At 43.9% G+C, this 26,105-nt stretch overlaps 1 protein-coding gene across 2 annotated transcripts; it reads left to right on the top strand.

The window, feature by feature from the left end:
• Positions 1–7,146: 7,146 nt before the first annotated feature.
• On the top strand, positions 7,147–24,694 carry LETMD1 (LETM1 domain containing 1). 2 transcript variants are annotated; one of them, XM_075850147.1, is made up of 9 exons: positions 7,147–7,439; positions 14,421–14,572; positions 15,587–15,702; positions 17,068–17,150; positions 17,837–18,023; positions 18,482–18,583; positions 19,649–19,801; positions 22,942–23,038; positions 24,519–24,694. In XM_075850147.1, the coding sequence occupies exons 1-9, from the start codon at positions 7,369–7,371 to the stop codon at positions 24,596–24,598; spliced, it is 1,041 nt and encodes a 346-aa protein (XP_075706262.1). In that variant the 5' UTR covers positions 7,147–7,368; the 3' UTR covers positions 24,599–24,694. The 2 variants fall into 2 exon arrangements, with proteins under 2 accessions (XP_075706262.1, XP_075706264.1); XM_075850149.1 differs by lacking the exon at positions 7,147–7,439 and adding an exon at positions 7,449–7,534.
• Positions 24,695–26,105: the final 1,411 nt, after the last annotated feature.

Genomic DNA, 26,105 nt, shown 5'->3' with positions numbered 1-26,105 from the left:
GATAAATCCCTTTTGCTCTTTCACTTCCTCATTCCTTTCTCTGTTCCCGTCATCATCCCCATCTCTTACTATCATAACATTCATAATATAACTTTCCTCCACATTCGATTTCCCTCGCCCCTCCTCTCTGTACTTCCTTGGACACTTTTTCCCAGGCATTCGCTTGCTCCGTAAACTTTTTATCTTATCTTTTAACCATCCTCTATGGGTTCTACATACATCACCCCATTCATCAGGGTCTCCTCAGGTTTTTGACTGCATCTCTCCCTTCCCTTTGTTTTACTATATCCACCGGAGAAACTCCGGGTTTCTTCTTCTGGGGTGTCAGTGTCACTAAATTCCCCATCTTGGTCACACTACGTGTCCCAGCATCACCTTGTCTACTGGAATAGGGCAGACTGATAGATACTCACTTATTATCTATTTTCTACAGTCACCCAAACACGTACTTGTCCCGGCATCACCTTGTCTACCGGGACGGTGAGATAGATACTCACTTACTATCTATTTTCTACAGTCACCCAAAAACTACTCTGGCCAGAGCTTTAAACTGCGGACCGGGGTCTCTGACACTCACCCACACCCAGACCAATCCAATATAGTAACAAAACTCCAAAAACGACAATCAAAAACTACAATCCTAGCATGAGTGAGGCATGATCAAAAACTCATTCTTTACCTAAACACATTCACACAACCGTTACAGAAATCAGGCACTTTTCCTGAGGGAACAAGGATTCATGGACCAGCAAGCTTTTTAGTCCCTCTTACCTTATGTCTCCCACTCAACCCCGAACTCAGTGTAGGACAGAGAAGGTGCAGAGCAAACTTGTACAAATAAAGGCTTCTTACCTTATGCTGCAGCCATGGTCTGCACGTTCCTGGCTAGTCACTGCTGAGTGTTCGGAGAGTCAGGGGAGCACCAAGGTGTAGCTGCCGGTCCCTGTTCGGGCGCCAATTTCTGTGGTCGCAACGGTACCACTACGCCTTGATTTCTGTAGGTCCCAAATTAGAAGCAGGTATATATACAAGCTCGGTGAGTCAAATCACTCTGAGACCATGTTCTCAAAAAGAAAGACTCCAATTTATTATCAAATACAGCGTATATTTATAAGACACAGAACAAAGAGCATAACTCATATTGTAATCAGCAAAGGTAGAATTTCTCCCTCTGACCTTGAGCGCCACCCCGAACTGTTACTTATATAAACTGTTTTACTGCCAAGAAGAAATACCTTAAGTAATCTGCAGAGCATCTGCAGACTATTACAAGGCAAACTAAAAGACAAAAGTGAAAAGTGATACTGACACAAAATACAAAACATGGAATTTTTAAATTATTCCTTCACATTCACAATTGCAGAGGTTCTCATGTGAAATAATAAAAGAAATGCCTGAAAAGTGACCCCATTTTGGAAAGTACACCCCCAAGGCATTTATTAAGGGGTGTAGTGAGCATTTTCACCCCACAGGTCTTTTCCATAAATGATTGCGCTGCGCATGGTGCAAAGTAAAAATTGCAATTCTTCCCTAGATATGCCATTTCAGTGGCAAATATGTTGTGCCCAGCTTGTGCCACTGGAGACACGCACCCCAAAAATTGTTAAAAGGGTTCTTCCTGGTTTTGTCAGGGATCATTACCATGAATATTGTTTGCAAAAATATTATCCTTACATATATATGTATGTATATATCAGTATATTACACAAAGAGCTTTTAGGCCCCGTCTCTGGGGCGGGGCCAAGGAGGCTTCCATAGCCAACACAACGGGAGGCCAGTCTTAGGCCTCCGGTTGCCATTGCAGCCATCGGCACCCCAGCGATTGCACTGCTGGGGTGCTGGTGGCTAAAAACCCCTCAGATGTTGTGATCTCTATTGAGCGCAGCATCTGAGGAGTTAATCGGCCAGATCGGAAACGAGCTCCGGTCTTGGCCGTTACAGCAGGGAGTCAGCTGCAACATACAGCTGACACGAGGCGGTGCTGGTGCGGGCTCAGCTCCTGAGCCCGCACTATCACCGCGACGTAAGGGAAGACATCTTTAACTTTGAAAAAGTGTATACGGGCCAAAATAGATTGCGGCACTAAGAGGTTAAGGTTCTTGGGCTTAGTAACCCCTTCGATCCTATTAACAGTTAAGTCCATTGCGCCCCCTTCCAGTAATACTGCTTGTAGCATCTTGTGGAAGGCCCCAGCCAAGCCTCTGAAACCAACACAGGTATCCCCCTGATGCAGACTTTGGATCTTCCAGGTCATAGACCTGGAAGTAAAACATAAAAAAACACTATACAAATTTGGTATTGCGGTAATTGTATTGATATGTATAATAAAGATAAGTTGTCGTTTTTACCACATGGAACACCTTAAAGGATCACTGCACGTTTTTTATTCCCCCCTCCATTTGTACATTGGTGTTTGATTGGGGTGCTGTGTGTGGAAATACTTACCGACCGTGCATCTAGTTGTTTTCGGGTCCAGCGCCGCTCATGTGATCTTCCCTCTGACCTGTCTGGAATCGCTGTGCTTTTGAGAAAACCGGAACTTAGGCTCTCAATGCATTCCTATGGGAGCCAGAACGAGGCTCAAAACAACTAATAAAAGGGTGAACTACCACAAGACAGTCGATCCTGCATGGTATTGACCTTCTCAGACGACTCTGCAGAAATATCTCTGTTTGTAATTAACTTATTTTTACCAAACCTAAAGGCACTTTTACACAGTCCGATAATAAAGCACTTTCTAACGCTCATTTCCGATTATCGGCCTGTGTAAGGCTGAGTTCATACGTCTCGGTCAAAATGCGTTTTTTGCTGCGCTCCCCCCGGGGTTCACCTAAATAAGGCTCTGTTCACATCTGCGTTGTGGCTTCTGTTTGTAACATAAGCCACAACACTGCAATGGATGAGTTGAACAACAAACACCATTGGCACCCGATGAACCCCACTGATTTATAACGAGGTTGGTCCAGTTCCGCCAAGGTGTCAAGACCCCCTCACACATATTTTGATCTACTATGTTAGTCTTGGCACCAGTGGCGTAACTACCGCGGTAGCAGCAGTAGCGGCTGCTACGGGGCCCGGGGCTTGAGGGGGCCCGGTGGCGCCGCTAGCAGCCGTTATGGCTACTACAGCGGTAGCGTCGCTACTGTGGGGCCCGCGACGCCGAGACTTACACAGGCCCTCTCATGCCTGTAGGTGTCGCTAGCACCGGAGGGGGCCCCAGTGCTAGCGGCAGCCAAACACATGTATTAGCACTGAATGGCCGGGCATGTTCCGTGCCTGACCATCCAGTGCCTTACAATGACACTGATTGGCTAGCGGCGCGATGACATCATCGCGCCGCTTCCATGCTTAGAAGGTGCTGATTGGCGGGGCAAGTCATTCTGCCCCGCCAATCAGCGTCATTGGAGGACGCTCGTTCAGCTCCTGCAGACATGCTCAGAAGAGAGCATGTCTGCATCGCCAGTGAACAGCGTGGGAACCGGAGAATGTGAGTATGTCAAGTTTTTGTTTTTTCCCCCTCATAAAAATGTGAATGGCATTATCTATAGTGGTGGGGGGGGGGGTCATCTTTATGTGGGCTATTATATATAGGGTTCTATATGTGGGGCAGTAGCTACAGGGGGGTCTATATGTGGGGCAGTAGCTACAGGGGGGGTCTATATGTGGGGCAGTAGCTACAGGGGGGGTCTATATGTGGGGGTGTGGGCCACTATATACAGGGGGCTCTATATGTGGGCCACTATATACAGGGGGGGTCTATATGTTGGCCACTATATACAGGGGGCTCTATATGTGAGCCATTATATACAGGGGGCTCTATATGTGGGCCACTATATACAGGGGGGGTCTATATGTGGGCCACTATATACAGGGGGGTCTATATGTGGGCCACTATATACAGGGGTGGGTTACCTGTGGGGCACTAGCAACAGGGTGGCTATATGTAGTGCACAGTCTACAGGGGTGGGCTATATGTGGGACACTATATACAGGGGGAGCTATATGTGAGACACTATGTACAGAGGTGGGCTATACGTGGAGCAAGAACTATAGGGGAAGCTATATGTAGGGCAGCACCGTGGCTCAGTGGTTAGCACTATTGCCTTGCAGCTCTGGAGTCCATATGTGGGCACTATCTATAGGGGCTTCTATGTAGGTCACTATCTACAGGGGGCACGGTGTGTGTGTGTGTGACAGTTATATTTAGATGTGTTGAGAATTTTAACTTTGTTTACAGGTGCAGAAATGTTTTAAAAGTGAGAAGCTGAAGACATCTGAACGGAAAACTGCAGAAATGGGTCATGGCCGGTAGAAATCCATCATAGATGTCTGAACCGGAGGGAGAAGAAAAGAACTAGAATCTGAGACGTCACCGGTGAGTCACTTAATGTAAATGTTTATTCTGCCTCTAATCAGTAATGTAGTCACTGTATGATCTGCAGCGAGATGATGGTGATAGGATTTTTTTTGTGAAACCGCATCTCCCAGCATATCCTTATCATTGTTCAGGCCATGCTGGGAGCTGTAGTTTTACGCCGTACAAACCTATACGCAGTGGCGTAACTACCGCTATAGCAGCCGTAGCGACTTCTACAGGGCCTGCAGCATGAGGGGGCCCGTGCCACCCGCCGGCACGGCCCCCTCCCATGGCAGCAGGCTCCGCTAGCAGCCGCTATGGCTGCTACAGCACGACGCCACTGAAGGGGTTGTTCCTACATAAGACATGTATCCCCTAATCACAGGATAGGGGATACATGTGTGATCGCTGGCAGCGATGAGGAGAACGGGGGACCGAAAGTCCCCCCTAAGTTCTCCATGACAAACCTCGGACTTCCGGGGTCTGTGTCGGCAGCTCCGTAGAAATGAATGGAGCGCCGGTCGCGCTTGTGCGCATGCGTGACTAGCGCTCCTTTCATTTTTATTGAACTGCGCAGACGCCGGAAGTCCGAGGTTAGTCATGGAGAACTTCGGGGGACTTTCGGTCCCCCATTCTCCTTATCGCTGCCAGCGATCACACATGTATCCCCTATCCTGTGGATAGGGGATGCATGTCTTTTGTAGGACAAACTATAGGCCGTTTTTTTTGGAGGGGGGGGTACATTGCGTTATCTACAGAGGGGTTCTGTATGGCATTTTCTAAAGGGGGGGCTGTATGGCATTCTCTATAGGGGGGACTGTATGGCGTTATCTACAGGGGGGCTGTATGGCGTTATCTACAGAGGGGGTCTGTATGGCGTTATCTACAGGGGGGCTGTATGGCGTTATCTGCAGGGGGCTGTGTATGGTGCTATCTATAGGGGGGCGCTGTGTGGTGGAATCTATAGGGAGGCACTATCTACAAAGGGGGGGGGGTTGCGTGATACCCAGCAGAGGGGGGGCCCTAGTCAAAAGTTTGCTATGGGGCCCAGTCTTTCCTAGTTACGCCCCTGCTTGGCACCACACACAAATAGCTGTCACACACGACACAATACACACCTACAGCTCTGCACTACGCGCTACACAGTAGACACCTTCAGCTCTGCACTGTACGATAGAAGGGGATTTCCGAGACCAAAAAAAGATTAGCTAAAGGCAGGCAATGTGATAAAATAACAAAAGAAACATTTTTCACCTGGTATATCCCCCGCAACTCCAGCGCCGCCTCTCTGGTGGTCCCACCGGTCCTTGGTAGCTCTCCTGCAGTGATAACATGCCGACTACACATTGCCTGAACGGTGTTAGTCGGCACACCATCACTACAGGACACTTAACAAAGACCAGTGGGACCACCAGAGAGGCGGCACTGGAGTGGCAGGGGATAAACGACGTGAACAATGTTTATTTTGTTCATTTATCACATTCACTGCCTTTAGGCTCCATGCACATGTCCGTTTTTATCTGTAATTACGGATAATCTGCGGACATATTAATTTGTATAGGTCACAGACACCTTTCCGTATATTTATGGATGTGTGTCGGGGCTGTAGAAATGATCCGCAAAATATGGAACATGTCCCACGGACTCGCCCATAGAAGTCCATGGGCGCATGCTAAATTGTGGACAGCTACAGATGTGCATCACTAGTCATCCGTAATTGTGGAAGCGTTGCTATGCAACGGCAGGGGATTCCCTTTTAAAAATTACGCCTGAGCGATCATGCGACCGTTTTGAGGGGTTGGGGCATGTTGTTGACATGATTTGCAGCCTCCCTTAAATACTGTTGCACTTTGGACCGTATTTGCGGACAGCGTGCCAGATATGCGAATGAATTGCAGATGACTACGGATCGGTATTTGCAGACAGCAAGGCCACGTTGCCACGGGTTGGATATGCGGTGTAAAAAAAGTGCAGCGTATCCGACCTGGAACCCGCAGCATATTACATTCGTAAAAGCACACCACAGTGGTGCGTTTTTCTGCATTTTTTCAGGCGGAAAGCAGCGCTTGAAAAAAAACAAAAACTTTTATACCTACCGCCTTCCTCTATGACGTTGCAGGCCATGTTACTGCTGCAGCCGGAAAAGTCATCCCAGGAGGCCGGACTGCAGAAAGAAGCAGGGAGTTCTGGGTAAGTATGAATTTTTTTTTCCTGAGTTGCAATTTTTGCGTCGGAATCGCTGCAATTCCGCTGCAAATGTCGCAACACTTGGCTTTTTGCTGCAGGTTTTGCATCCCCATTGAATAAAATGGGGAAAACCCACAACAGAAAAGCAACGAAAACGCAGCATAAATTGAATTGCTGTGAATCTAAATTCCGCACTGCAGGACAATTTATTAACGTTCATGCTGCGTTTTTTCCGCAGCAGGGGTATGAGATTTTCTCTTTGCTGCTACTGAAAATGCTCCGGAATTTCCACAAAGAATTCCGTCGCGGAAATGTCGCAGCGTTTACGCTACGTGGGAACCCGGCCTAAAAAACACTACAGTCGTGTGCAATCATTTGTTTGTTTTTTTTAACTGTTTTACAAGCACCGGTCATAGCTGTGGGTAACGAGTCATGCAGAGCTGTGTGTGTACGGTATACAGTGCAGAGCTGTGTAGGCAGGCAGCGCCCCCTATTGTCTGCTCAGGAAGACATTTTCACATAATCAAACAGAAAGTAATGCAGAGAAAAGCGCATAAATCTCCACCAGTATCACAGCTTGGAACCTGACTCCTCCTACACAAGTGACTGATCACATGGTCATGACATCATCAAAGGTCCTTTATCCCACTAGAATCTAGCATTTATCGTGTATCCTCCCTGCAGAGAGGGATATATTGTCTTTATGTCCTCAACAAACATGGCCCCTCAGAGAAGTTATCACGTGATGTCCCCCCTTCACATGTGACCGGCTCTGCTCTATCGACCTTGTAGCTGATGACAGATGCTGCTTCTCCTCCTAGAATATGGCGCTGTACAGGACTGGGACATGCCGGCTCATGGTGGACCGGCTCCTGAGGAAACGTCTAGTAATGCTGTGAGTATGAGGAGATGAGAGAGCAGGAGCCGGAAGCAGCTGATCGCAACCACATGGTGTGAGGGTGATGGAGCCCGTTACATGGGCACAGTCCAGTATGTATACATGAAACCAGGGTACTGCCAGTCATTCTCTGCCAGGGCAGTCAGCAGAAGATGAACCTGTTCTCCTCGATGTTCAAATAATTAATGACTATAACACTTCTGGCTTCTGATTATTAACACCAACTACTGTTTATCAATGTAAAGTACATTTTGCGAGTGGACGTTTTCCCTATGGCACAATATTAAATTTCTCTGAACATTACTGAGAGATGAGTGTACACTGTACGCCATTAATAATACCCGGAGCTGGTGACACTCGTGCATGTATTACCAGTACTGAAAAATGCTGGGGAACGACTGACGCTGGTACCTGTACTCCTACTGACACTGCTACGTGTGCTCCAATAGTATTACTGACGCTGGTACCTGTACTCCTACTGACACTGCTACGTGTACTCCAATAGTATTACTGACACTGGTACCTGTTCTCCTACTGACACTGCTACGTGTACTCCAATAGTATTACTGACGCTGGTACCTGTACTCCTACTGACACCGCTACGTGTACTCCAATAGTATTACTGACACTGGTACCTGTTCTCCTACTGACACTGCTACGTGTACTCCAATAGTATTACTGACGCTGGTACCTGTTCTCCTACTGACACTGCTACGTGTACTCCAATAGTATTACTGACGCTGGTACCTGTACTCCTACTGACACTGCTACGTGTACTCCAATAGTATTACTGACACTGGTACCTGTACTATTACTGACACCGCTACGTGTACTCAAATAGTATTACTGACACTGGTACCTGTACTCCTACTGACACCGCTACGTGTGCTCCAATAGTATTACTGACGCTGGTACCTGTACTCCTACTGGCTCCGCTACGTGTACTCCAATAGTATTACTGACACCGCTACGTGTACTCCAATAGTATTACTGACGCTGGTACCTGTACTATTACTGACACCGCTACGTGTACTCCAATAGTATTACTGACACTGGTACCTGTACTATTACTGACACCGCTACGTGTACTCCAATAGTATTACTGACACTGGTACCTGTACTCCTACTGACACTGCTACGTGTACTCCAATAGTATTACTGACGCTGGTACCTGTACTCCTACTGGCTCCGCTACGTGTACTCCAATAGTATTACTGACACTGGTACCTGTACTATTACTGACACCGCTACGTGTACTCCAATAGTATTACTGACGCTGGTACCTGTACTACTACTGACACCGCTACGTGTACTACAATAGTATTACTGACGCTGGTACCTGTACTCCTACTGACACCGCTACGTGTGCTCCAATAGTATTACTGATGCTGGTACCTGTACTCCTACTGACACCGCTACGTGTACTCCAATAGTATTACTGACGCTGGTACCTGTACTATTACTGACACTGGTACCTGTACTATTACTGACACCGCTACGTGTACTCCAATAGTATTACTGACACTGGTACCTGTACTATTACTGACACCGCTACGTGTACTCCAATAGTATTACTGACACTGGTACCTGTACTATTACTGACACCGCTACGTGTACTCCAATAGTATTACTGACGCTGGTACCTGTAATAATACTGACACCGCTACGTGTACTCCAATAGTATTACTGACGATGGTACTTGTACTACTACTGACACTGCTACGTGTACTCCAATAGTATTACTGACACTGGTACTTGTACTATTACTGACACCGCTACGTCTACTCCAATAGTATTACTGACACTGGTACCTGTACTCCTACTGACACTGCTACGTGTACTCCAATAGTATTACTGACACTGGTACCTGTACTCCTACTGACACTGCTACGTGTACTCCAATAGTATTACTGACGCTGGTACTTGTACTATTACTGACACCGCTACGTGTACTCCAATAGTATTACTGATGCTGGTACCTGTACTCCTACTGACACCGCTACGTGTGCTCCAATAGTATTACTGACGCTGGTACCTGTACTCCTACTGACACCGCTACGTGTACTCCAATAGTATTACTGATGCTGGTACCTGTACTCCTACTGACACGCTACGTGTACTCCAATAGTATTACTGATGCTGGTACCTGTACTCCTACTGACACCGCTACGTGTACTCCAATAGTATTACTGACGCTGGTACCTGTACTCCTACTGGCTCCGCTACGTGTACTCCAATACTATTACTGACACTGGTACCTGTACTATTACTGACACTGGTACCTGTACTATTACTGACACCGCTACGTGTACTCCAATAGTATTACTGACGCTGGTACCTGTAATAATACTGACACCGCTACGTGTACTCCAATAGTCTTACTGACTCTGGTACTTGTACTATTACTGACACCGCTACGTGTACTCCAATAGTATTACTGACGCTGGTACATGTACTATTACTGACACCGCTACATGTACTCCAATAGTATTACTGACGCTGGTACTTGTACTATTACTGACACCGCTACGTGTACTCCAATAGTATTACTGACGCTAGTACTTGTACTACTACTGACACCGCTACGTGTACTCCAATAGTATTACTGACACTGGTACTTGTACTATTACTGACACCGCTACGTGTACTCCAATAGTATTACTGGGACTTGTACTATTACTGACACCGCTACGTGTACTCCAATAGTATTACTGACGCTAGTACTTGTACTACTACTGACACTGCTACGTGTACTCCAATAGTATTACTGACGCTGGTACTTGTACTATTACTGACACCGCTACGTGTACTCCAATAGTATTACTGACGCTGGTACATGTACTATTACTGACACCGCTACGTGTACTCCAATAGTATTACTGACGCTGGTACTTGTACTATTACTGACACCGCTACGTGTACTCCAATAGTATTACTGACACTGGTACTTGTACTCCAATAGTATTACTGACGCTGGTACCTGTACTCCTACTGACACCGCTACGTGTGCTCCAATAGTATTACTGATGCTGGTACCTGTACTCCTACTGACACCGCTACGTGTGCTCCAATAGTATTACTGACGCTGGTACCTGTACTCCTACTGACACCGCTACGTGTACTCCAATAGTATTACTGACGCTGGTACCTGAACTCCTACTGACACCGCTACGTGTACTCCAATAGTATTACTAATGCTGGTACCTGTACTCCTACTGACACCGCTACGTGTACTCCAATAGTATTACTGACGCTGGTACCTGTACTCCTACTGGCTCCGCTACGTGTACTCCAATAGTATTACTGACACTGGTACCTGTACTATTACTGACACTGCTACGTGTACTCCAATAGTATTACTGACACTGGTACTTGTACTCCAATAGTATTACTGACACTGGTACCTGTACTATTACTGACACCGCTACGTGTACTCCAATAGTATTACTGACACTGGTACTTGTACTCCAATAGTATTACTGACGCTGGTACCTGTACTCCTACTGGCTCCGCTACGTGTACTCCAATAGTATTACTGACACTGGTACCTGTACTATTACTGACACTGGTACCTGTACTATTACTGACACTGGTACCTGTACTATTACTGACACCGCTACGTGTACTCCAATAGTATTACTGACACTGGTACCTGTACTATTACTGACACTGGTACCTGTACTATTACTGACACTGGTACCTGTACTATTACTGACACTGGTACCTGTACTATTACTGACACTGGTACCTGTACTATTACTGACACTGGTACCTGTACTATTACTGACACTGGTACCTGTACTATTACTGACACTGGTACCTGTACTATTACTGACACTGGTACCTGTACTATTACTGACACTGGTACCTGTACTATTACTGACACTGGTACCTGTACTATTACTGACACTGGTACCTGTACTATTACTGACACTGGTACCTGTACTATTACTGACACTGGTACCTGTACTATTACTGACACCGCTACGTGTACTCCAATAGTATTACTGACGCTGGTACCTGTAATAATACTGACACCGCTACGTGTACTCCAATAGTATTACTGACACTGGTACCTGTACTATTACTGACACTGGTACATGTACTATTACTGACACCGCTACATGTACTCCAATAGTATTACTGACGCTGGTACTTGTACTATTACTGACACCGCTACGTGTACTCCAATAGTATTACTGACACTGGTACTTGTACTATTACTGACACCGCTACTTGTACTCCAATAGTATTACTGACACTGGTACTTGTACTATTACTGACACCGCTACTTGTACTCCAATAGTATTACTGACGCTAGTACCTGTACTCCTACTGACACCGCTACGTGTGCTCCAATAGTATTACTGATGCTGGTACCTGTACTCCTACTGACACTGCTACGTGTACTGCAATAGTATTACTGACGCTGGTACCTGTACTCCTACTGACACCGCTACGTGTACTGCAATAGTATTACTGATGCTGGTACCTGTACTCCTACTGACACCGCTACGTGTACTCCAATAGTATTACTGACACTGGTACCTGTACTATTACTGACACTGCTACGTGTACTCCAATAGTATTACTGACACTGGTACCTGTACTATTACTGACACTGGTACCTGTACTATTACTGACACCACTACGTGTACTCCAATAGTATTACTGGTACCTGTACTATTACTGACACTGGTACCTGTACTATTACTGACACTGGTACCTGTACTATTACTGACACTGGTACCTGTACTATTACTGACACTGGTACCTGTACTATTACTGACACTGGTACCTGTACTATTACTGACACTGGTACCTGTACTATTACTGACACTGGTACCTGTACTATTACTGACACTGGTACCTGTACTATTACTGACACTGGTACCTGTACTATTACTGACACTGGTACCTGTACTATTACTGACACTGGTACCTGTACTATTACTGACACTGGTACCTGTACTATTACTGACACTGGTACCTGTACTATTACTGACACTGGTACCTGTACTATTACTGACACTGGTACCTGTACTATTACTGACACTGGTACCTGTACTATTACTGACACTGGTACCTGTACTATTACTGACACTGGTACCTGTACTATTACTGACACCGGTACCTGTACTATTACTGACACCGGTACCTGTACTATTACTGACACCGGTACCTGTACTATTACTGACACCGGTACCTGTACTATTACTGACACCGGTACCTGTACTATTACTGACACCGGTACCTGTACTATTACTGACACCGGTACCTGTACTATTACTGACACCGGTACCTGTACTATTACTGACACCGGTACCTGTACTATTACTGACACCGGTACCTGTACTATTACTGACACCGGTACCTGTACTATTACTGACACCGGTACCTGTACTATTACTGACACCGCTACGTGTACTCCAATAGTATTACTGACGCTGGTACCTGTAATAATACTGACACCGCTACGTGTACTCCAATAGTATTACTGACGCTGGTACTTGTACTATTACTGACACCGCTACGTGTACTCCAATAGTATTACTGACGCTAGTACTTGTACTACTACTGACACTGCTACGTGTACTCCAATAGTATTACTGACGCTGGTACTTGTACTATTACTGACACCGCTACGTGTACTCCAATAGTATTACTGACACTGGTACCTGTACTATTACTGACACCGCTACTTGTACTCCAATAGTATTACTGACGCTGGTACCTGTACTATTACTGACACCGCTACGTGTACTCCAATAGTATTACTGACGCTGGTACCTGTACTCCTACTGACACCGCTACGTGTGCTCCAATAGTATTACTGACGCTGGTACCTGTACTATTACTGACACCGCTACTTGTACTCCAATAGTATTACTGACGCTGGTACCTGTACTCCTACTGACACTGCTACGTGTACTCCAATAGTATTACTGACGCTGGTACCTGTACTACTAAAACTGACACTGCTACGTGTACTCCAATAGTATTACTGACACTGGTACCTGTACTCCTACTGACACCGCTACGTGTACTCCAATAGTATTACTGACACTGGTACCTGTACTCCTGCTGACACCGCTACGTGTACTCCAATAGTATTACTGACGCTGGTACATGTACTATTACTGACACTGCTACGTGTACTCCAATAGTAATACTGACACTGGTACAGACTCCTACTGACACTGCTACGTGTACTCCAATAGTATTACTGACGCTGGTACCTGTACTACTACTGACACCGCTACGTGTAGTATTACTGACGCTGGTACTTGTACTATTACTGACACTGCTACGTGTACTCCAATAGTATTACTGACGCTGGTACCTGTACTACTAAAACTGACACTGCTACGTGTAGTATTACTGAATACTGACTGACACTGTACTTCAATAGTATTACTGACACCGCTACGTGTACTCCAATAGTATTAGTGACTGACACTGTACTTCAATAGTATTATTGACTGACACTGGTGCATGTACTAATACTGACACATTGTGGATGCACCGCGGCCTGCTCGATATGTAGATCGGCATGGTTTTTAAATTGACTGCCGGTAAAAGCACTTTCATTGTTAATGCCTAGACGGTAAAGTGGCGTTAAGCTGCATTACTGTGCGCAACAGTAATGGGAATCTTTTTTTTTTAACATAGGTTTTCAGAGTTGCATTAATCTGTCAGCCATTATGAAGCAATGCATGCTGCAGATTACACTTCTCACGATCCATTTACTCCTTTCTTCTGTGTGCTTAAAGGTTTTTATTCAGTTTTACGGCAATAAAAATGACAGGGGTTATCACACAAAGTACAATTATCACCTATCCACAGATATACTTTTTGTTTCAGTGTATGAAAGCATTTTGTGTTTTATATTCCGTGGCTGAGAGATTACTAGAACTGTATCTAGTCTAGGCAATCCTCTGTGTAATTATGAACCACCTCTATGCATTGTTTTCCCAGGTACCAGCCATGCCACTTATCAACCAATCAGAAGCCACAAGGCGTGCTCTCCCTAATCACTTCAAAAGCGAAACATCTCAATGCAAAATATGAACAGTTTTTGGAAAGAAAGTTTCCTAACTTTTATATCTTGTATTCCACTTTTATGAAAGGTAAGCCTGTCCTGTGCTGTATAATAGATGTGTAATCTTAGTCATCAGGAAGTCTAGAGTTAGGGTATGTGCACACACAAAATAAAAAAGTCTCAAAATATAGAGCTGTTTCCAAGGGAAAACCGTTCCTGATTTTCAGACTTTTTTTAATCAAAAAAGTTGTGTTTTTCACGACCGTTTTTGGAGCTGGTTTTTCTATAGAGTCTATGGAAAATGGCTCCAAAAACGTCCCAAGAAGTGACAGGCACTTCTTTTTCGCGGACGTTTTGAGAAAAATGGCCTGTCGGAACAGAACGACGTTTTCACATTGCAATCAATAGGCAGATGTTTGTAGGCGTTCTGCTTCCGATTTTTCGGAACATAGTTGACTACATAGAAAAGAGATTCATTTAAAGGCCATTTTACATGGGCAAATGATCGGGCAACAATCAGCCGACGAACGAACACTCGTCTGTCGTCTGGTTGCATCTTTTATGCGGGCACAAAAATTTGGCTTGTCGGCAACACATCTGCTTGTGTACAGAGGGGACGTGCTGCTTACAAGATGCAAATGTATACGGACCAATGATTGTATTAACGATCGTTCATCCACATGTTTGCGATCGTTGCTCTGTTTGAATGGAGCAAACAAGTGCCGATCAACGTGCTGTTTGATTGGCACTCGTTTACCGGGCATAATGTCTGCTCTTGTAAAAGGACTTCAAGGCCACGATCCCGCGCACACATTTTTGATGCAGTTTTTGGGTCTTTATACCCTACCTGTCACGAAAACTGCATCAAAACTGCGTGTGATCCTGTCTAAAGGGTGCAGGCACATGCAGCTGATTTAGTTGCAGAAATGATTTGTTCACACAGGGCAGATAAACTGCGTAAAAGCGCATATATATATATATATATATATATATATATATATTTCAGTTCACAACAACCGTTCTATTCCAAATAAAAATATATACTGAAAACTGACCATTCAGTATAAGAATAAAATTATCCTTCCCTTTATACATTTTACAGGACTGCGAATGTTGTTTGTTGATGGAAAAGAAGTAGGCAGGATAAGAAGGAAGATGAAAATCCAAGGAATACAGTATCACCAACTACCTTATAGAGAAATGGAAAAATTAAGACAGGTGCGTTTATATACTGAATGTAAGAACATTTATTTAGGCCTCATTCACACAGACCTATTTAGGTCAGTATTTGGAAGCCAAAATCAGGAGGGGCTCCATAACACGGAAGATGTGCAATCCTTTCCATTACACTTTTTATATTTTCCAATCTTGGTTGTGGCCTAAAAATACTGTTGCAAAATACTGACCAATATACGTAAGTTTGAATGATGCCATAAAGGTGGTTTTTCTGTCAAACTAATATAAATGGAGACCCTGTACAGTAGTTTTACATAGTATGACTTTCTCAGATACATTCTATATTATTGAACAATTGCCACAGTTCTCAAATAATTTTGTTTTTAGATCCTCTGTAATGAATGTAAACAATGTTTACAAGCGTCTGAGCTTCCATTCCTGGGTTTTCCTCAAGGTCTTCTGCTGAATTTGTTTTCCTACTAATAAATTGGACATGCATAGATTCAAAGGTCGAATAAAAGGATAACCATGAAATTTGGCTATGAACGTTGGGGGATAAATAAGTATACTACTTCTCTGCCAGTGGGTAACAACTGCTGTCATGCAGATTTAGGCTGGATTCACATGAGCATGTTCGGTCCGTAATGGACGGACGTATTTTGGCCGCAAGACCCGGACCGAACACGGTGCAGGGAGCCGGGCTCCTAGCATCATAGTTATGTACGATGCTAGTAGTCCCTGCCTCTCCGTGGAACTACTGTCCCGTACTGAAAACATGATTACAGTACGGGACAGTTGTCCTGCAGCGAAGCAGGGACTCCTAGCATCGTACATAACTATGATGCTAGGAGCCCGGCTCCCTGCAGTGTGTTCGGTCCGCGTCTTGCGGCCAAAATACGTCCGTCCATTACGGACGTAATGTGCTCGTGTGAATCCAGCCTTACAGAAGCTGTTCTCTATTGACCGTATAAGGGCCTGTTCACACAATGGAATCTGCCGCAAAATTCTGCTTCCCATTCATTTCAATAGGAGGCGGACGCTTATTTTTCCCGCTAGCTGATTTTTTTTATTTTTATTTTTTCAGCTAGTGGACAAAAGAAGTGTCCTGCCCGATCTTCAGGTGGATTCTGCCCAAACCTCCAGTTGAAGTGAATGGGAGTAGGAATCTTCCTGCCTGTAGCGAGACAATGACTGCACAATACATCTCTTCTTTGTATATCTCCTAGTCACAGTATATTTCTGTGTGGCCAGTGAGCTGTCAATAAGTACCGTATGCTGTCCTTGTGTAAATGAGTACTAATGTAACTTCGTATCTACGGAAGAGAAACGTTCTTGCCGCAGATTCTTGCTTCTTGCCACAGTATTTGTATGTTTTTCCCAAATTGCCTTTCTCTGTCTCTCTCTCAGTTCAGAAGAGATATCATCAAAGCTGCCCCTGTGGTGATCATTTCAATTCCACCATTTGCCAACTATCTGGTCTTTCTTTTAATGTAAGTATAAATGGCAAACTTTTTAAAAAAGCATCTATATATAAGAAATGCTAATGCCAACCTTGTGATAAGCGGGCACTAGAGTAGAAAGTACGATCATTACTGTGATACCATCTTCTACATTGGCAGGTTTTGTCTTTGCATGTCCCAGGAAACATCTATTTTCTCCACCTCCTTTTCTTCCTTTTGGTGCTAGTGCATATGAAACTCTAATTTTAGGGGAACGTGGTGGTCTTTGGGAAGTAATACTTCTAGCTGCAGGAGAAACCTCACTCTTACTGACTGTCTGTAGTTGGGACCAGGATAAATCCTCTTGCTCAGTGTTTTGCTCCCTAGCCAAATATGGAGGGGACCAGGATGTGAAGGAAACGTGTTTTCTCTGCCATATTTCTTCGAGAAGTGTTTAATTTTTCTGAATTTTCTCATTCGTTTGTGGGCTTAATGTAAATGCGTAAGCATGGGTGAATATAATGCCCTCCCGTATTTTATAGCGCTCGGAAGTAATTTAACTATAATGTGGAGTTTCAGAGAAGGATGGCGAGAGATAGGAAGATAAAATTGACCAGAAGATACAAAATGTTCTTTATGAGCTCATGATTGAGCCTGGACTTTCCGTTTGGGTGGCATGTATTTTAGTTTTTGCTGTTTTTGTAATTTTTTTTATTTTTCGTGTGTGCCTTTGTTAGGTATTTGTTCCCCAGACAATTGCTGATACGGCACTTTTGGACACCAGAACAGCAGGAGGAGTTCTTGAGGATCTATCATAACAAGCGGAAAGATGTTCATGAAGAAGTTTTAGACAGTTTGTTAAAATCTGCTCACTATGTGACTGAGCAGGCTCTGCAGAATAAGATACACCAGTTGGCCATACAGGTAAGAGTTAAGGAATAATGTTCACGCATGAACAAGGCTAAAGTATTTGTTCGCTGGCACACATTCACTCAGGATCCCATATCGGGAAGCACATTTTAAGATTTTAACCAGATTATATAGCGTCCCTGTGGTGCTGAAAAACTACTATTCCGGTGCAGACGGAAAATGACAGCTCACCTGTGCACAGACCTAGTGGGCTGCACTTGTAACGTGTATACAGCATATCTTCCAATACTTTATTCCATACCAGACTTTAGATGGACGGTGTGGAATTAAGATATCATTCAGTACTGTGGCCAATCCTCCTATATCTAGTCTCAAAGGCTTTTTTCACTTCATTCATCTCTGACGTGTCCTGTATCTCTTATTTTAGTCGCTCATGTTCATTTATTGTTCTGTTCGGTTTGTACGTGTTATTGTGAAGTAAACAGAACTTAACTGGCCTTTTCTTATTCTAGGTACAACAAGGAGTTCACCCAGAGGTTACAAATATTCAGGAGGTCAGATCAGCCTTCTCAGGTCCACCTTTCGGTATGACCAAACTTGATATCCAGCAAATGGTAAGAACAAAAATGCACAACCTATTTTTTTTTTTTCTCTTTAGGCCCATTAGGCAATCCCTTTGCACATACCCTGTGTAATTAAAATAGAAGACGGTTTTCCCTTTTAAGCAGAGCAAAGACCGCTACATAGGTGCCATTTTATTCTTGGTCTCTCCAAATTGATTGGAGAGATTAATTTTGCAGCTAATCAAGTCTGATTGGCTGGCATCATGCCATTAAAATTTAGAGACAATGGTCAGTGTTGTTAGCCTTTAAGGGCCCTTTTACACAGGCCAACGATTGGGCAAACGATCGTTCATACAAACGCTTTTTCCCGATTATTGCCCTGTGTAAACAGGGCAAAGATGAGCTCATAATCGAGCCAATGCTTGTTCATTGACTGACCGCATCTTTTATGCAGCACAAAATATTATCGTTGTCGGCAACACCACTCCCTGTGTGAAAAGTGAGATGAGCTGCTGACATGATGGAAATGTATGAGGATGAACAATTGTAGTAATGGTCACTCGTCCCCAAACATAACCAATCATTGCTCCTTTTACAAGGATCAAACAAGCGCCGATCAACGAGCGAGCTGCCTCGTTGATCGGCGCTCTTTTTCTTTTTTTTTTTTTTCTTTTTATGGCCCATGTTGGCCCTGTTACAATGGCCAATATAGGCCATGAAAACGGGCACCGATCAAGGAGACTGATCGGTGCTCGTTTGCTCCTTTCACAAGGAGCTATCATTGGTTATGTATGGGTCTGATCGATCGTTACCAGGAGCGCTCATCCTCATGCATTTCCATTATGTCGGCAGCACCTCTCCCTATTTACAATTAAAATTGTTGCTGCATAAAAGATGCGATCAGCTGATGTACGAGCGTTTTCCCGTTCATCGGCTGATCATTGCCCTATTTACACAGGGCAATGATCGAGAACAAGCGTTCATATGAAAGCTCGTTGGCCCAATTATTGGCCCGTGTAAAAGGGTCTTTAGAGGCAATATGGGCTTTGGTAGAATCATGATAAATAGTGTCCTATGACATTCAGATGGCTAATACAGTCTTTTTTGTTTGCACAGAAAGCTTTAAGCCGTATTATGTTCCTGACACCACACCTTCCAGCTTTTTTCCTCCAGCGTCGGCTCAGGTCACACATTTTTGAAATTCATCACCTGGACAGTGCCCTGCTCCAACTTGGCTCGAAAGAACTCACTGATGAAGAAGTTAAAAAGGTGAGATGTGTAATTAAACTATCTCAAATTATTATAATTTTCTTTTTATTTCATTAAATTCTTTGGTGAGGCACAATGCTGTTTGAAAAGGAAGTATTTCCAGTTACTAATTCAGATGAAAAGAAAATAGAAGGCACCACATTGTGCAGCGTAAGATTTGACGGCATACTTTTGAGGTAGATTGGTTGGAATTTTATACAGTGTTGGTGGTGGTCCTGTTTTGTTGCATTGCAACCTGGAATTAAAATTGATTTTAAATTAGATTCTATGTAATAAACCTAAGAAAATATTCAAAACTGTTACAGTGGAATCAAAAACAAAACTTTTTATAAAAATAATAATAAAAACAGACTAAAGTCCTGTGAGTGCATATGTATTCACCACCTTTGTTATGAAACACCTAAATCCGTTCTGGTCAAACCAATTACCTTCCGAAGGCACATAATTAGCTGAATAATGTCCACCTGTATGCAATAAGTGTCACATGATGTCAGGATCAATACTCCTACTGTTCTGAGAGGTCCCTGAGTCCAACACCACTAAGAAAGCAACATGAAGACCAGGGAGCTCTCCAAACAGGTCAGTGCCAAAGTTGTGGAGAAATATAGATCAGGGTTGGGTAATAAAAAAATATCCTGAACTGTGAACATCCCACAAAGCTACATTAAATTATCACAAAATGGAAAGAATATGGCACAACTACAAACCTGACAAAAGGCCGCCCACCAAAACTCACAAATCCGGGAGGGAGGGCATTAATCAGAGATTCAACAAAGATACCAACTATAACACTGAAGTAGCGCCAAAGATCCACAGCGGAGATGGAAGTTTCTGTCCATAGGACTGCTATAAGCCGTATACACAACAGAGTGGGACTTCAGGGAAGAGTGGCCAGAAAACATCCATTGCTTAAAAAAACAACCCGCCCCAGAATAAAACATGTTTTGAGTTTGCCAAACCGTACGTGGCATTGTCACATGGAAGAAGGTTCTCTGGTCAGATGAGGCTAAACTTTTTGGCCATTGTGGGAAATGTGTGTGGCTCAAACTCAACATTTCCCACCACATCTCAAGAACCCCATTCCTACAGTGAGGCATGGTGGTGGCAGCATCACGCTGTGGGGATGTTTTTCAACCGCAGGGACTGGAAAGCCGGTCAGGACTGAATGAAAATGGATGGCCGTAAATACAGTGCAATTCTTGAGGAAAACCTGTTTGTTTGCCAAAGATTTGAGACTGGGATGGAGGTTCACCTTCACTATGACCCTAAACATATGGCTAAAGCTACACTGGAGTGGTTTAAGGGGAAACGCTTAAATGTCTTAGAATGGTGGAGTCAAAGCTCAGACCTCCATCCAACTGAGTATACCGCAGCCTACAAGTCATGCCACAGATTATAACACAAAGAATCTAACGTGAAGGAGTTGGAGCAGTTTTGCCTGAAAGAATGGCCAAAAATCCCAGTGTCTCGATGTGTTAAGCTAATCGATGTACCCCAAGATACTTGCACCTGTAATTGTAGCAAAAGGCGGCTCCACAAAGTATTGACTTTCAGGGGGCGAATGCTTATGCACATTATAAACGTCTTCTCTTCAGGGGCGCAGCCGGGCACAGGACCTGCTTTTGCTAGATTGCAGGAGCTTTAAACCCATGCCATACATTAAAGTACGTGGTGCTTAACAGGCTTTAGGTTTCAGTGTTCCCTGACAAATATTGACCACTTATGTGGTGAGCAATTATTTTCTTTTTCTCATAGAATAGGATCAGACCCTTAAATAGTTAGTGTGGGTATATCATATTTTGTGTGTGCGCAGTATTGCGTTTTGGCCACATTGATGAAATGGCTGTCAGCCGACCGTTAATTCTGCCGACTATAAACATGCATGCTTCGCTCTGCCCAGCATGCGTACTTATTTTAATGGGTAGAGGGGAATAAGCTGCTCCTAGGGGGGGTTTTGTTTCCCATGGGACAAAGGATTGGTGTGTTGAAATCCAACATTCTTGATGCTGTTCTCCCCCCATCACCTGACATTTGCCACCAGGGACAGGCTGAGACTGACTTGTTTTTGTCCTATTTGCAATGGATGAGCAGGTTGTGCATGATTGGTGTCTTCTCATTGATATTGATGGGAATTACAGGAATCGCCTCATGACACAATTAGTCATTTATCATTTACACCTCACATGTATTTTGGTCCCAGGGAGACTCCTTCATTTATTTGTATGTAGTTTTTGGGTTTTTTTTGTCATCGTTTAAAGGGATTTTCCTATCAGGGACATTTATGACATGTCCACAGGATGTCAGATAGATGCGGGTCCCACCTCTGGGACCCGCACCTATCTTTAGAATGGGGCCCCTTAAACCCCTTTCCACCTCCTCTGTGTTGCAGCTGGCGCGTGTGATTCCTGACCACGAAGAAGAAAACGGCATAACTCGCTGAGGTAACTACCGGTTTCCGTAACTACCATTCAGTTCTATGTGACTTGCGAAAACAGCGTAGCTCAACGAGTTACGCTGTTTTCTTCTTCTTCTTCTTCGTGGTCGGGAATTACACGCGTCAGCCGCAACACAGAGAGGTAGAATGGGGTTTAGGGGGCCCCGTTCTAGAGATAGGTGCAGGTCCCAGAGGTGGTGCCCACGCCTATTTGACATTTGGCATCCTGTGAATATGTCATAAATGTCACTGATGGGGAAAACCCCTTTTAAGGTAAATTATCAGTAAAACCGAGAAATAGAAATATTTTATAAATGATTATCGAAGGCAGCCAACCGGTTTCACCTTCACTGAAGAGTCTTCATCTTATGAATTTGTCTGTACCCCTTTAGTACTCTTAAACAAGAATTATATAATGTTGGCAAATCAAGATTTTTTTCGGTCGTTGTCGGGTACAGTTGTTGTGAAAGTCATTCATGTATTCCTAACGACAGATTGGCATCCCACCAATAGACGGGCCACACATCAAGATCGGCATATTTTTTTTTTATATATATTTTTTTAAAATGTTGTCATCCAAAATAACCTTCACAGACCAACCTTGAACAAGTCATTCAGAAAATGGCCGTCTGATATCTCTGATGTATAGCCAGCTTAATCCCCTGAATCCATCTCTTGTTAACCCTGTGATTTCCTTGGTTTTCAGGCTTGTTATATCAGAGGGCTAAATTCCACTCACCTCAGTACAGAAGACTGTAGAAAATGGTTAAATTGTTGGCTTCAGCTGTCTGAAAAATTGAAAGGTAAAACTGTCCTCACAGTAAGGATTTTGGGAGCTTTAGGCTGGGTTCACACGTGGCGGAATTTCACTTAAATTCCGCTGCGAACACTCCGCAGCGTTAATCCGCAGCGGAGCCGTTTCTGCATTGACTTCCACTTCTATTTAGAAGTGTTCGTTTAGACGATGCGTAACATTCCGCTGCGGAGCATAGGCTGCGGAGCGGAATTTGGTGTCCGCAGCATGCTGTCTGTTGCGGAGCAGTGGCGGACTCATGGCGGAATTTCTCCATTGACTTCAATGGAGATTCTAAGTTCCGCAATGAAGTCCGCAGCTGTCATGCACATGTTATGTGTGCTGCGGATGCGTCTTGCTTTTTTGCCATGACATTTCTTCATTCTGGCTGGACCTATGTATTTCTAGGTCTACAGCCAGACTGAGGAAGTCAATGGGGCTCCCATAATTACGGGTGACTGTGTGTGCACCCATAATTACGGGTGACTATGTGTGTGCACCCGTAATTACAGGAGCGTTGCTAGGAGACGTCTGTAAATAGTCACTGTCCAGGGTGCTGAAAGAGTTAAACGATCGGCAGTAACTGTTTCTGCACCCGGGACAGTGACTACCGATCACAATATACAGCAACCTGTAAAAAAATATAAGTTCATACTTACCGAGAACTCCCTGCTTCTGTCTCCAGTCCGGCCTCCCAGGATGACGTTTCAGTCTAAGTGACGGCTGCAGCCAATCACAGGCCAAGCACAGGCTGCAGCGGTCACATGGACTGGCGCGTCATCCAGGGAGGTCGGGCTGGATGCCGAAAGAGGGACGCGTCACCAAGACAACGGCCGGTAAGTATGAAATTCGTTTACTTTCACTAGGGAAAGTGCTGTCCCTTCTCTCTATCCTGCACTGATAGGGAGAAGGGAAGCACTTTTCCCGCAGTCCGCAGCAGCTAGTCCGCATCAATTTACTGCACATTTTGTGCAGATCCGCAGCAGAATCTGCAACGCAGATTCTGTGCGGCATTGATGCGGACAGTTGCGGACGAAATCCGCCACGTGTGGTCATGCCCTAAAAGTTAATATCTGCTTTTAGTTGAGTTTATAAGGGAAATGCATTTACAACCTCTCCATGATAAAATCACTGCCTTTACAAGCTGGAACCATTCGGGTCATTTGGGAAAGTCGGCTCAGGGAAATCAAATGTATGCGGCTCTGTTCACATTGCTTGTGATGTACTTTCGTCGTATATGCTAAACGGTCTATAGATTTCAATAGCCAAATGCATGATACGTGAGTAATTCTGGCAGACGTTTTAATATATGCTGTATAAAAAGATTAATTTTAAAACCTTTTCTTGTATGAGTTTTAGGGGCAAATATGTTATAATGCATTTTTTTCATAATACAAAGGGAATCTTGTTAAAAGGAAGAATCGACTGCGTATTATCCGGAAGGGTTATTACTAATGTCAGCTTGTCTTGAATATTGTTTTTGTTTCCAGAGTCCGAGGCATCATTATTATTGCACAGTATGGTCCTGCTATCTGCCAACTACCTCCAGTCTTTACGGTCTGTGGATTAATTCACTTCTGCAGTCATCGACGTCTCTTCTGCTGGCTCCTTGGGCTGTGTTTTACCAACGTCAGAGGATTCGTGTTCTGAAGACATTATGGAAGAGTTTCTTTCTGTCAGGACTTAGACGGTTTACATAACCGTCTCTTCTCAGAAGACTTATTTTACAAAGGTACATTGTTAAATCTTTTGGGAGACAACTCTAATCCTGGAGAAGTGTCGAGGAAAACAAGAAGACTTGGTCAGATTGGGACCAAATAAATAAAGATAAACCTTTAGCCTCAAAACAGCTTTGGTCCAAATATATCGTTAAAAAAATAAAACAAGCACCTGTCTATGCACGTTTTAAAGGGCTTATCCGTGATTAGAAAACAAGGGTACTTTTATATTTGTACAGGAACAAAATCTTTCATCCCCATCACATTCTGTGTCTTGTATTGCAGTTCATCCCCATTCTAGTGAACACCTGCCGTGGACAAGAGTGGCGCATTTTTTTATTTTTTTTTTTTTTTTATTTTATTTATTTTTTTTTAAACCAAGCTTAACTTTAGAGGACCAATTTGCTTTGTAGGTGCTAATAATGTACTGTATATGTTATAATTGTATACTACTGAGGAATGTTGTTCGATGGGTTTGCATATTTTTCCATTCATGAGATGGCTCTGTACAGCACTGTTTAATTTTGACCATATTATATATTGAACCACTGCTAACCTTTTTCCCATTCAGCAGAGGTGGTGTTAGCGTCCGGCTCATGCAACTTCTAAATTGGTGGCACTTTAAACAAACCACTTGTGTACCAAATTCTGCATTGTTGCTTTGTGGGAACTTTTTTTTTTTTTTAATTCGTAAATAGTTTGCGTATGTTTTACTTCTGTGTTAATGAAGTGGAACTGTAAGAAATGCATGAAACATATAAAGGAACTTTTAGTACAAGGACTGTGTTATGTTATAAGATTTATTTTTATTTTATTGTACCATTTGGGTTTTCTGAAATCTACAAATATTTGGCCAAGGGTAAGTATTGCCATAAAACAATCAATGACCTATTACCCACCTGACAAATCTTCCAGCGCCCTAATGCAGCTGCTTTGGTGCTCTTTGACAGTGCTTCCACGAGGCTATGCCTGTCTACCCACATGATCACCACAGCCATTCACTGGCCTCATTTGTATACAGCACCAGACCTATTAGGCCAGTGATTGGGTGCAGTGATCACGTGGGTATACGAGCATGTCCTAGCCGCTGCGCTGGAACACCGGGAGATTTGTCAGATGAGTAATGGGTCTTATTGTTTTATTGCAATCCCCGGGCCTTGCCCAGATGTTTTGCCGATCTGTGAAAACCCCTTTTAATAAGTCTTGCCAAGGGGAACTGATTTTATAACTTAATAGGTCAGAGCAGACAAACTAAGGCTATGTTTACGCTTCAGCGTTTTATTGCATTTTCATGGCAGACCTGTAGGGGCACATTTTTAGTATTGCCATAACACACTGACACCCCCACCACCTTAAAAT

The sequence above is a fragment of the Rhinoderma darwinii genome, chromosome 2 (genome assembly GCF_050947455.1).
Source record: "Rhinoderma darwinii isolate aRhiDar2 chromosome 2, aRhiDar2.hap1, whole genome shotgun sequence".
Lineage (NCBI taxonomy): Eukaryota > Metazoa > Chordata > Amphibia > Anura > Rhinodermatidae > Rhinoderma > Rhinoderma darwinii.
This window is presented reverse-complemented; position numbering and strand designations above follow the sequence as displayed.

What these genes read in the sequence shown, in the direction of transcription:
- LETMD1 (XM_075850147.1), top strand. Translation starts at nt 7,369, where the DNA reads ATGGCGCTGTACAGGACTGGGACATGCCGGCTCATGGTGGACCGGCTC. An exon ending in AAATGGAAAAATTAAGACAG is followed by an intron (nt 15,703 to 17,067) that starts GTGCGTTTATAT and finishes TCTCTCTCTCAG; the next exon opens with TTCAGAAGAGATATCATCAA. An exon ending in TATCTGGTCTTTCTTTTAAT is followed by an intron (nt 17,151 to 17,836) that starts GTAAGTATAAAT and finishes TGCCTTTGTTAG; the next exon opens with GTATTTGTTCCCCAGACAAT.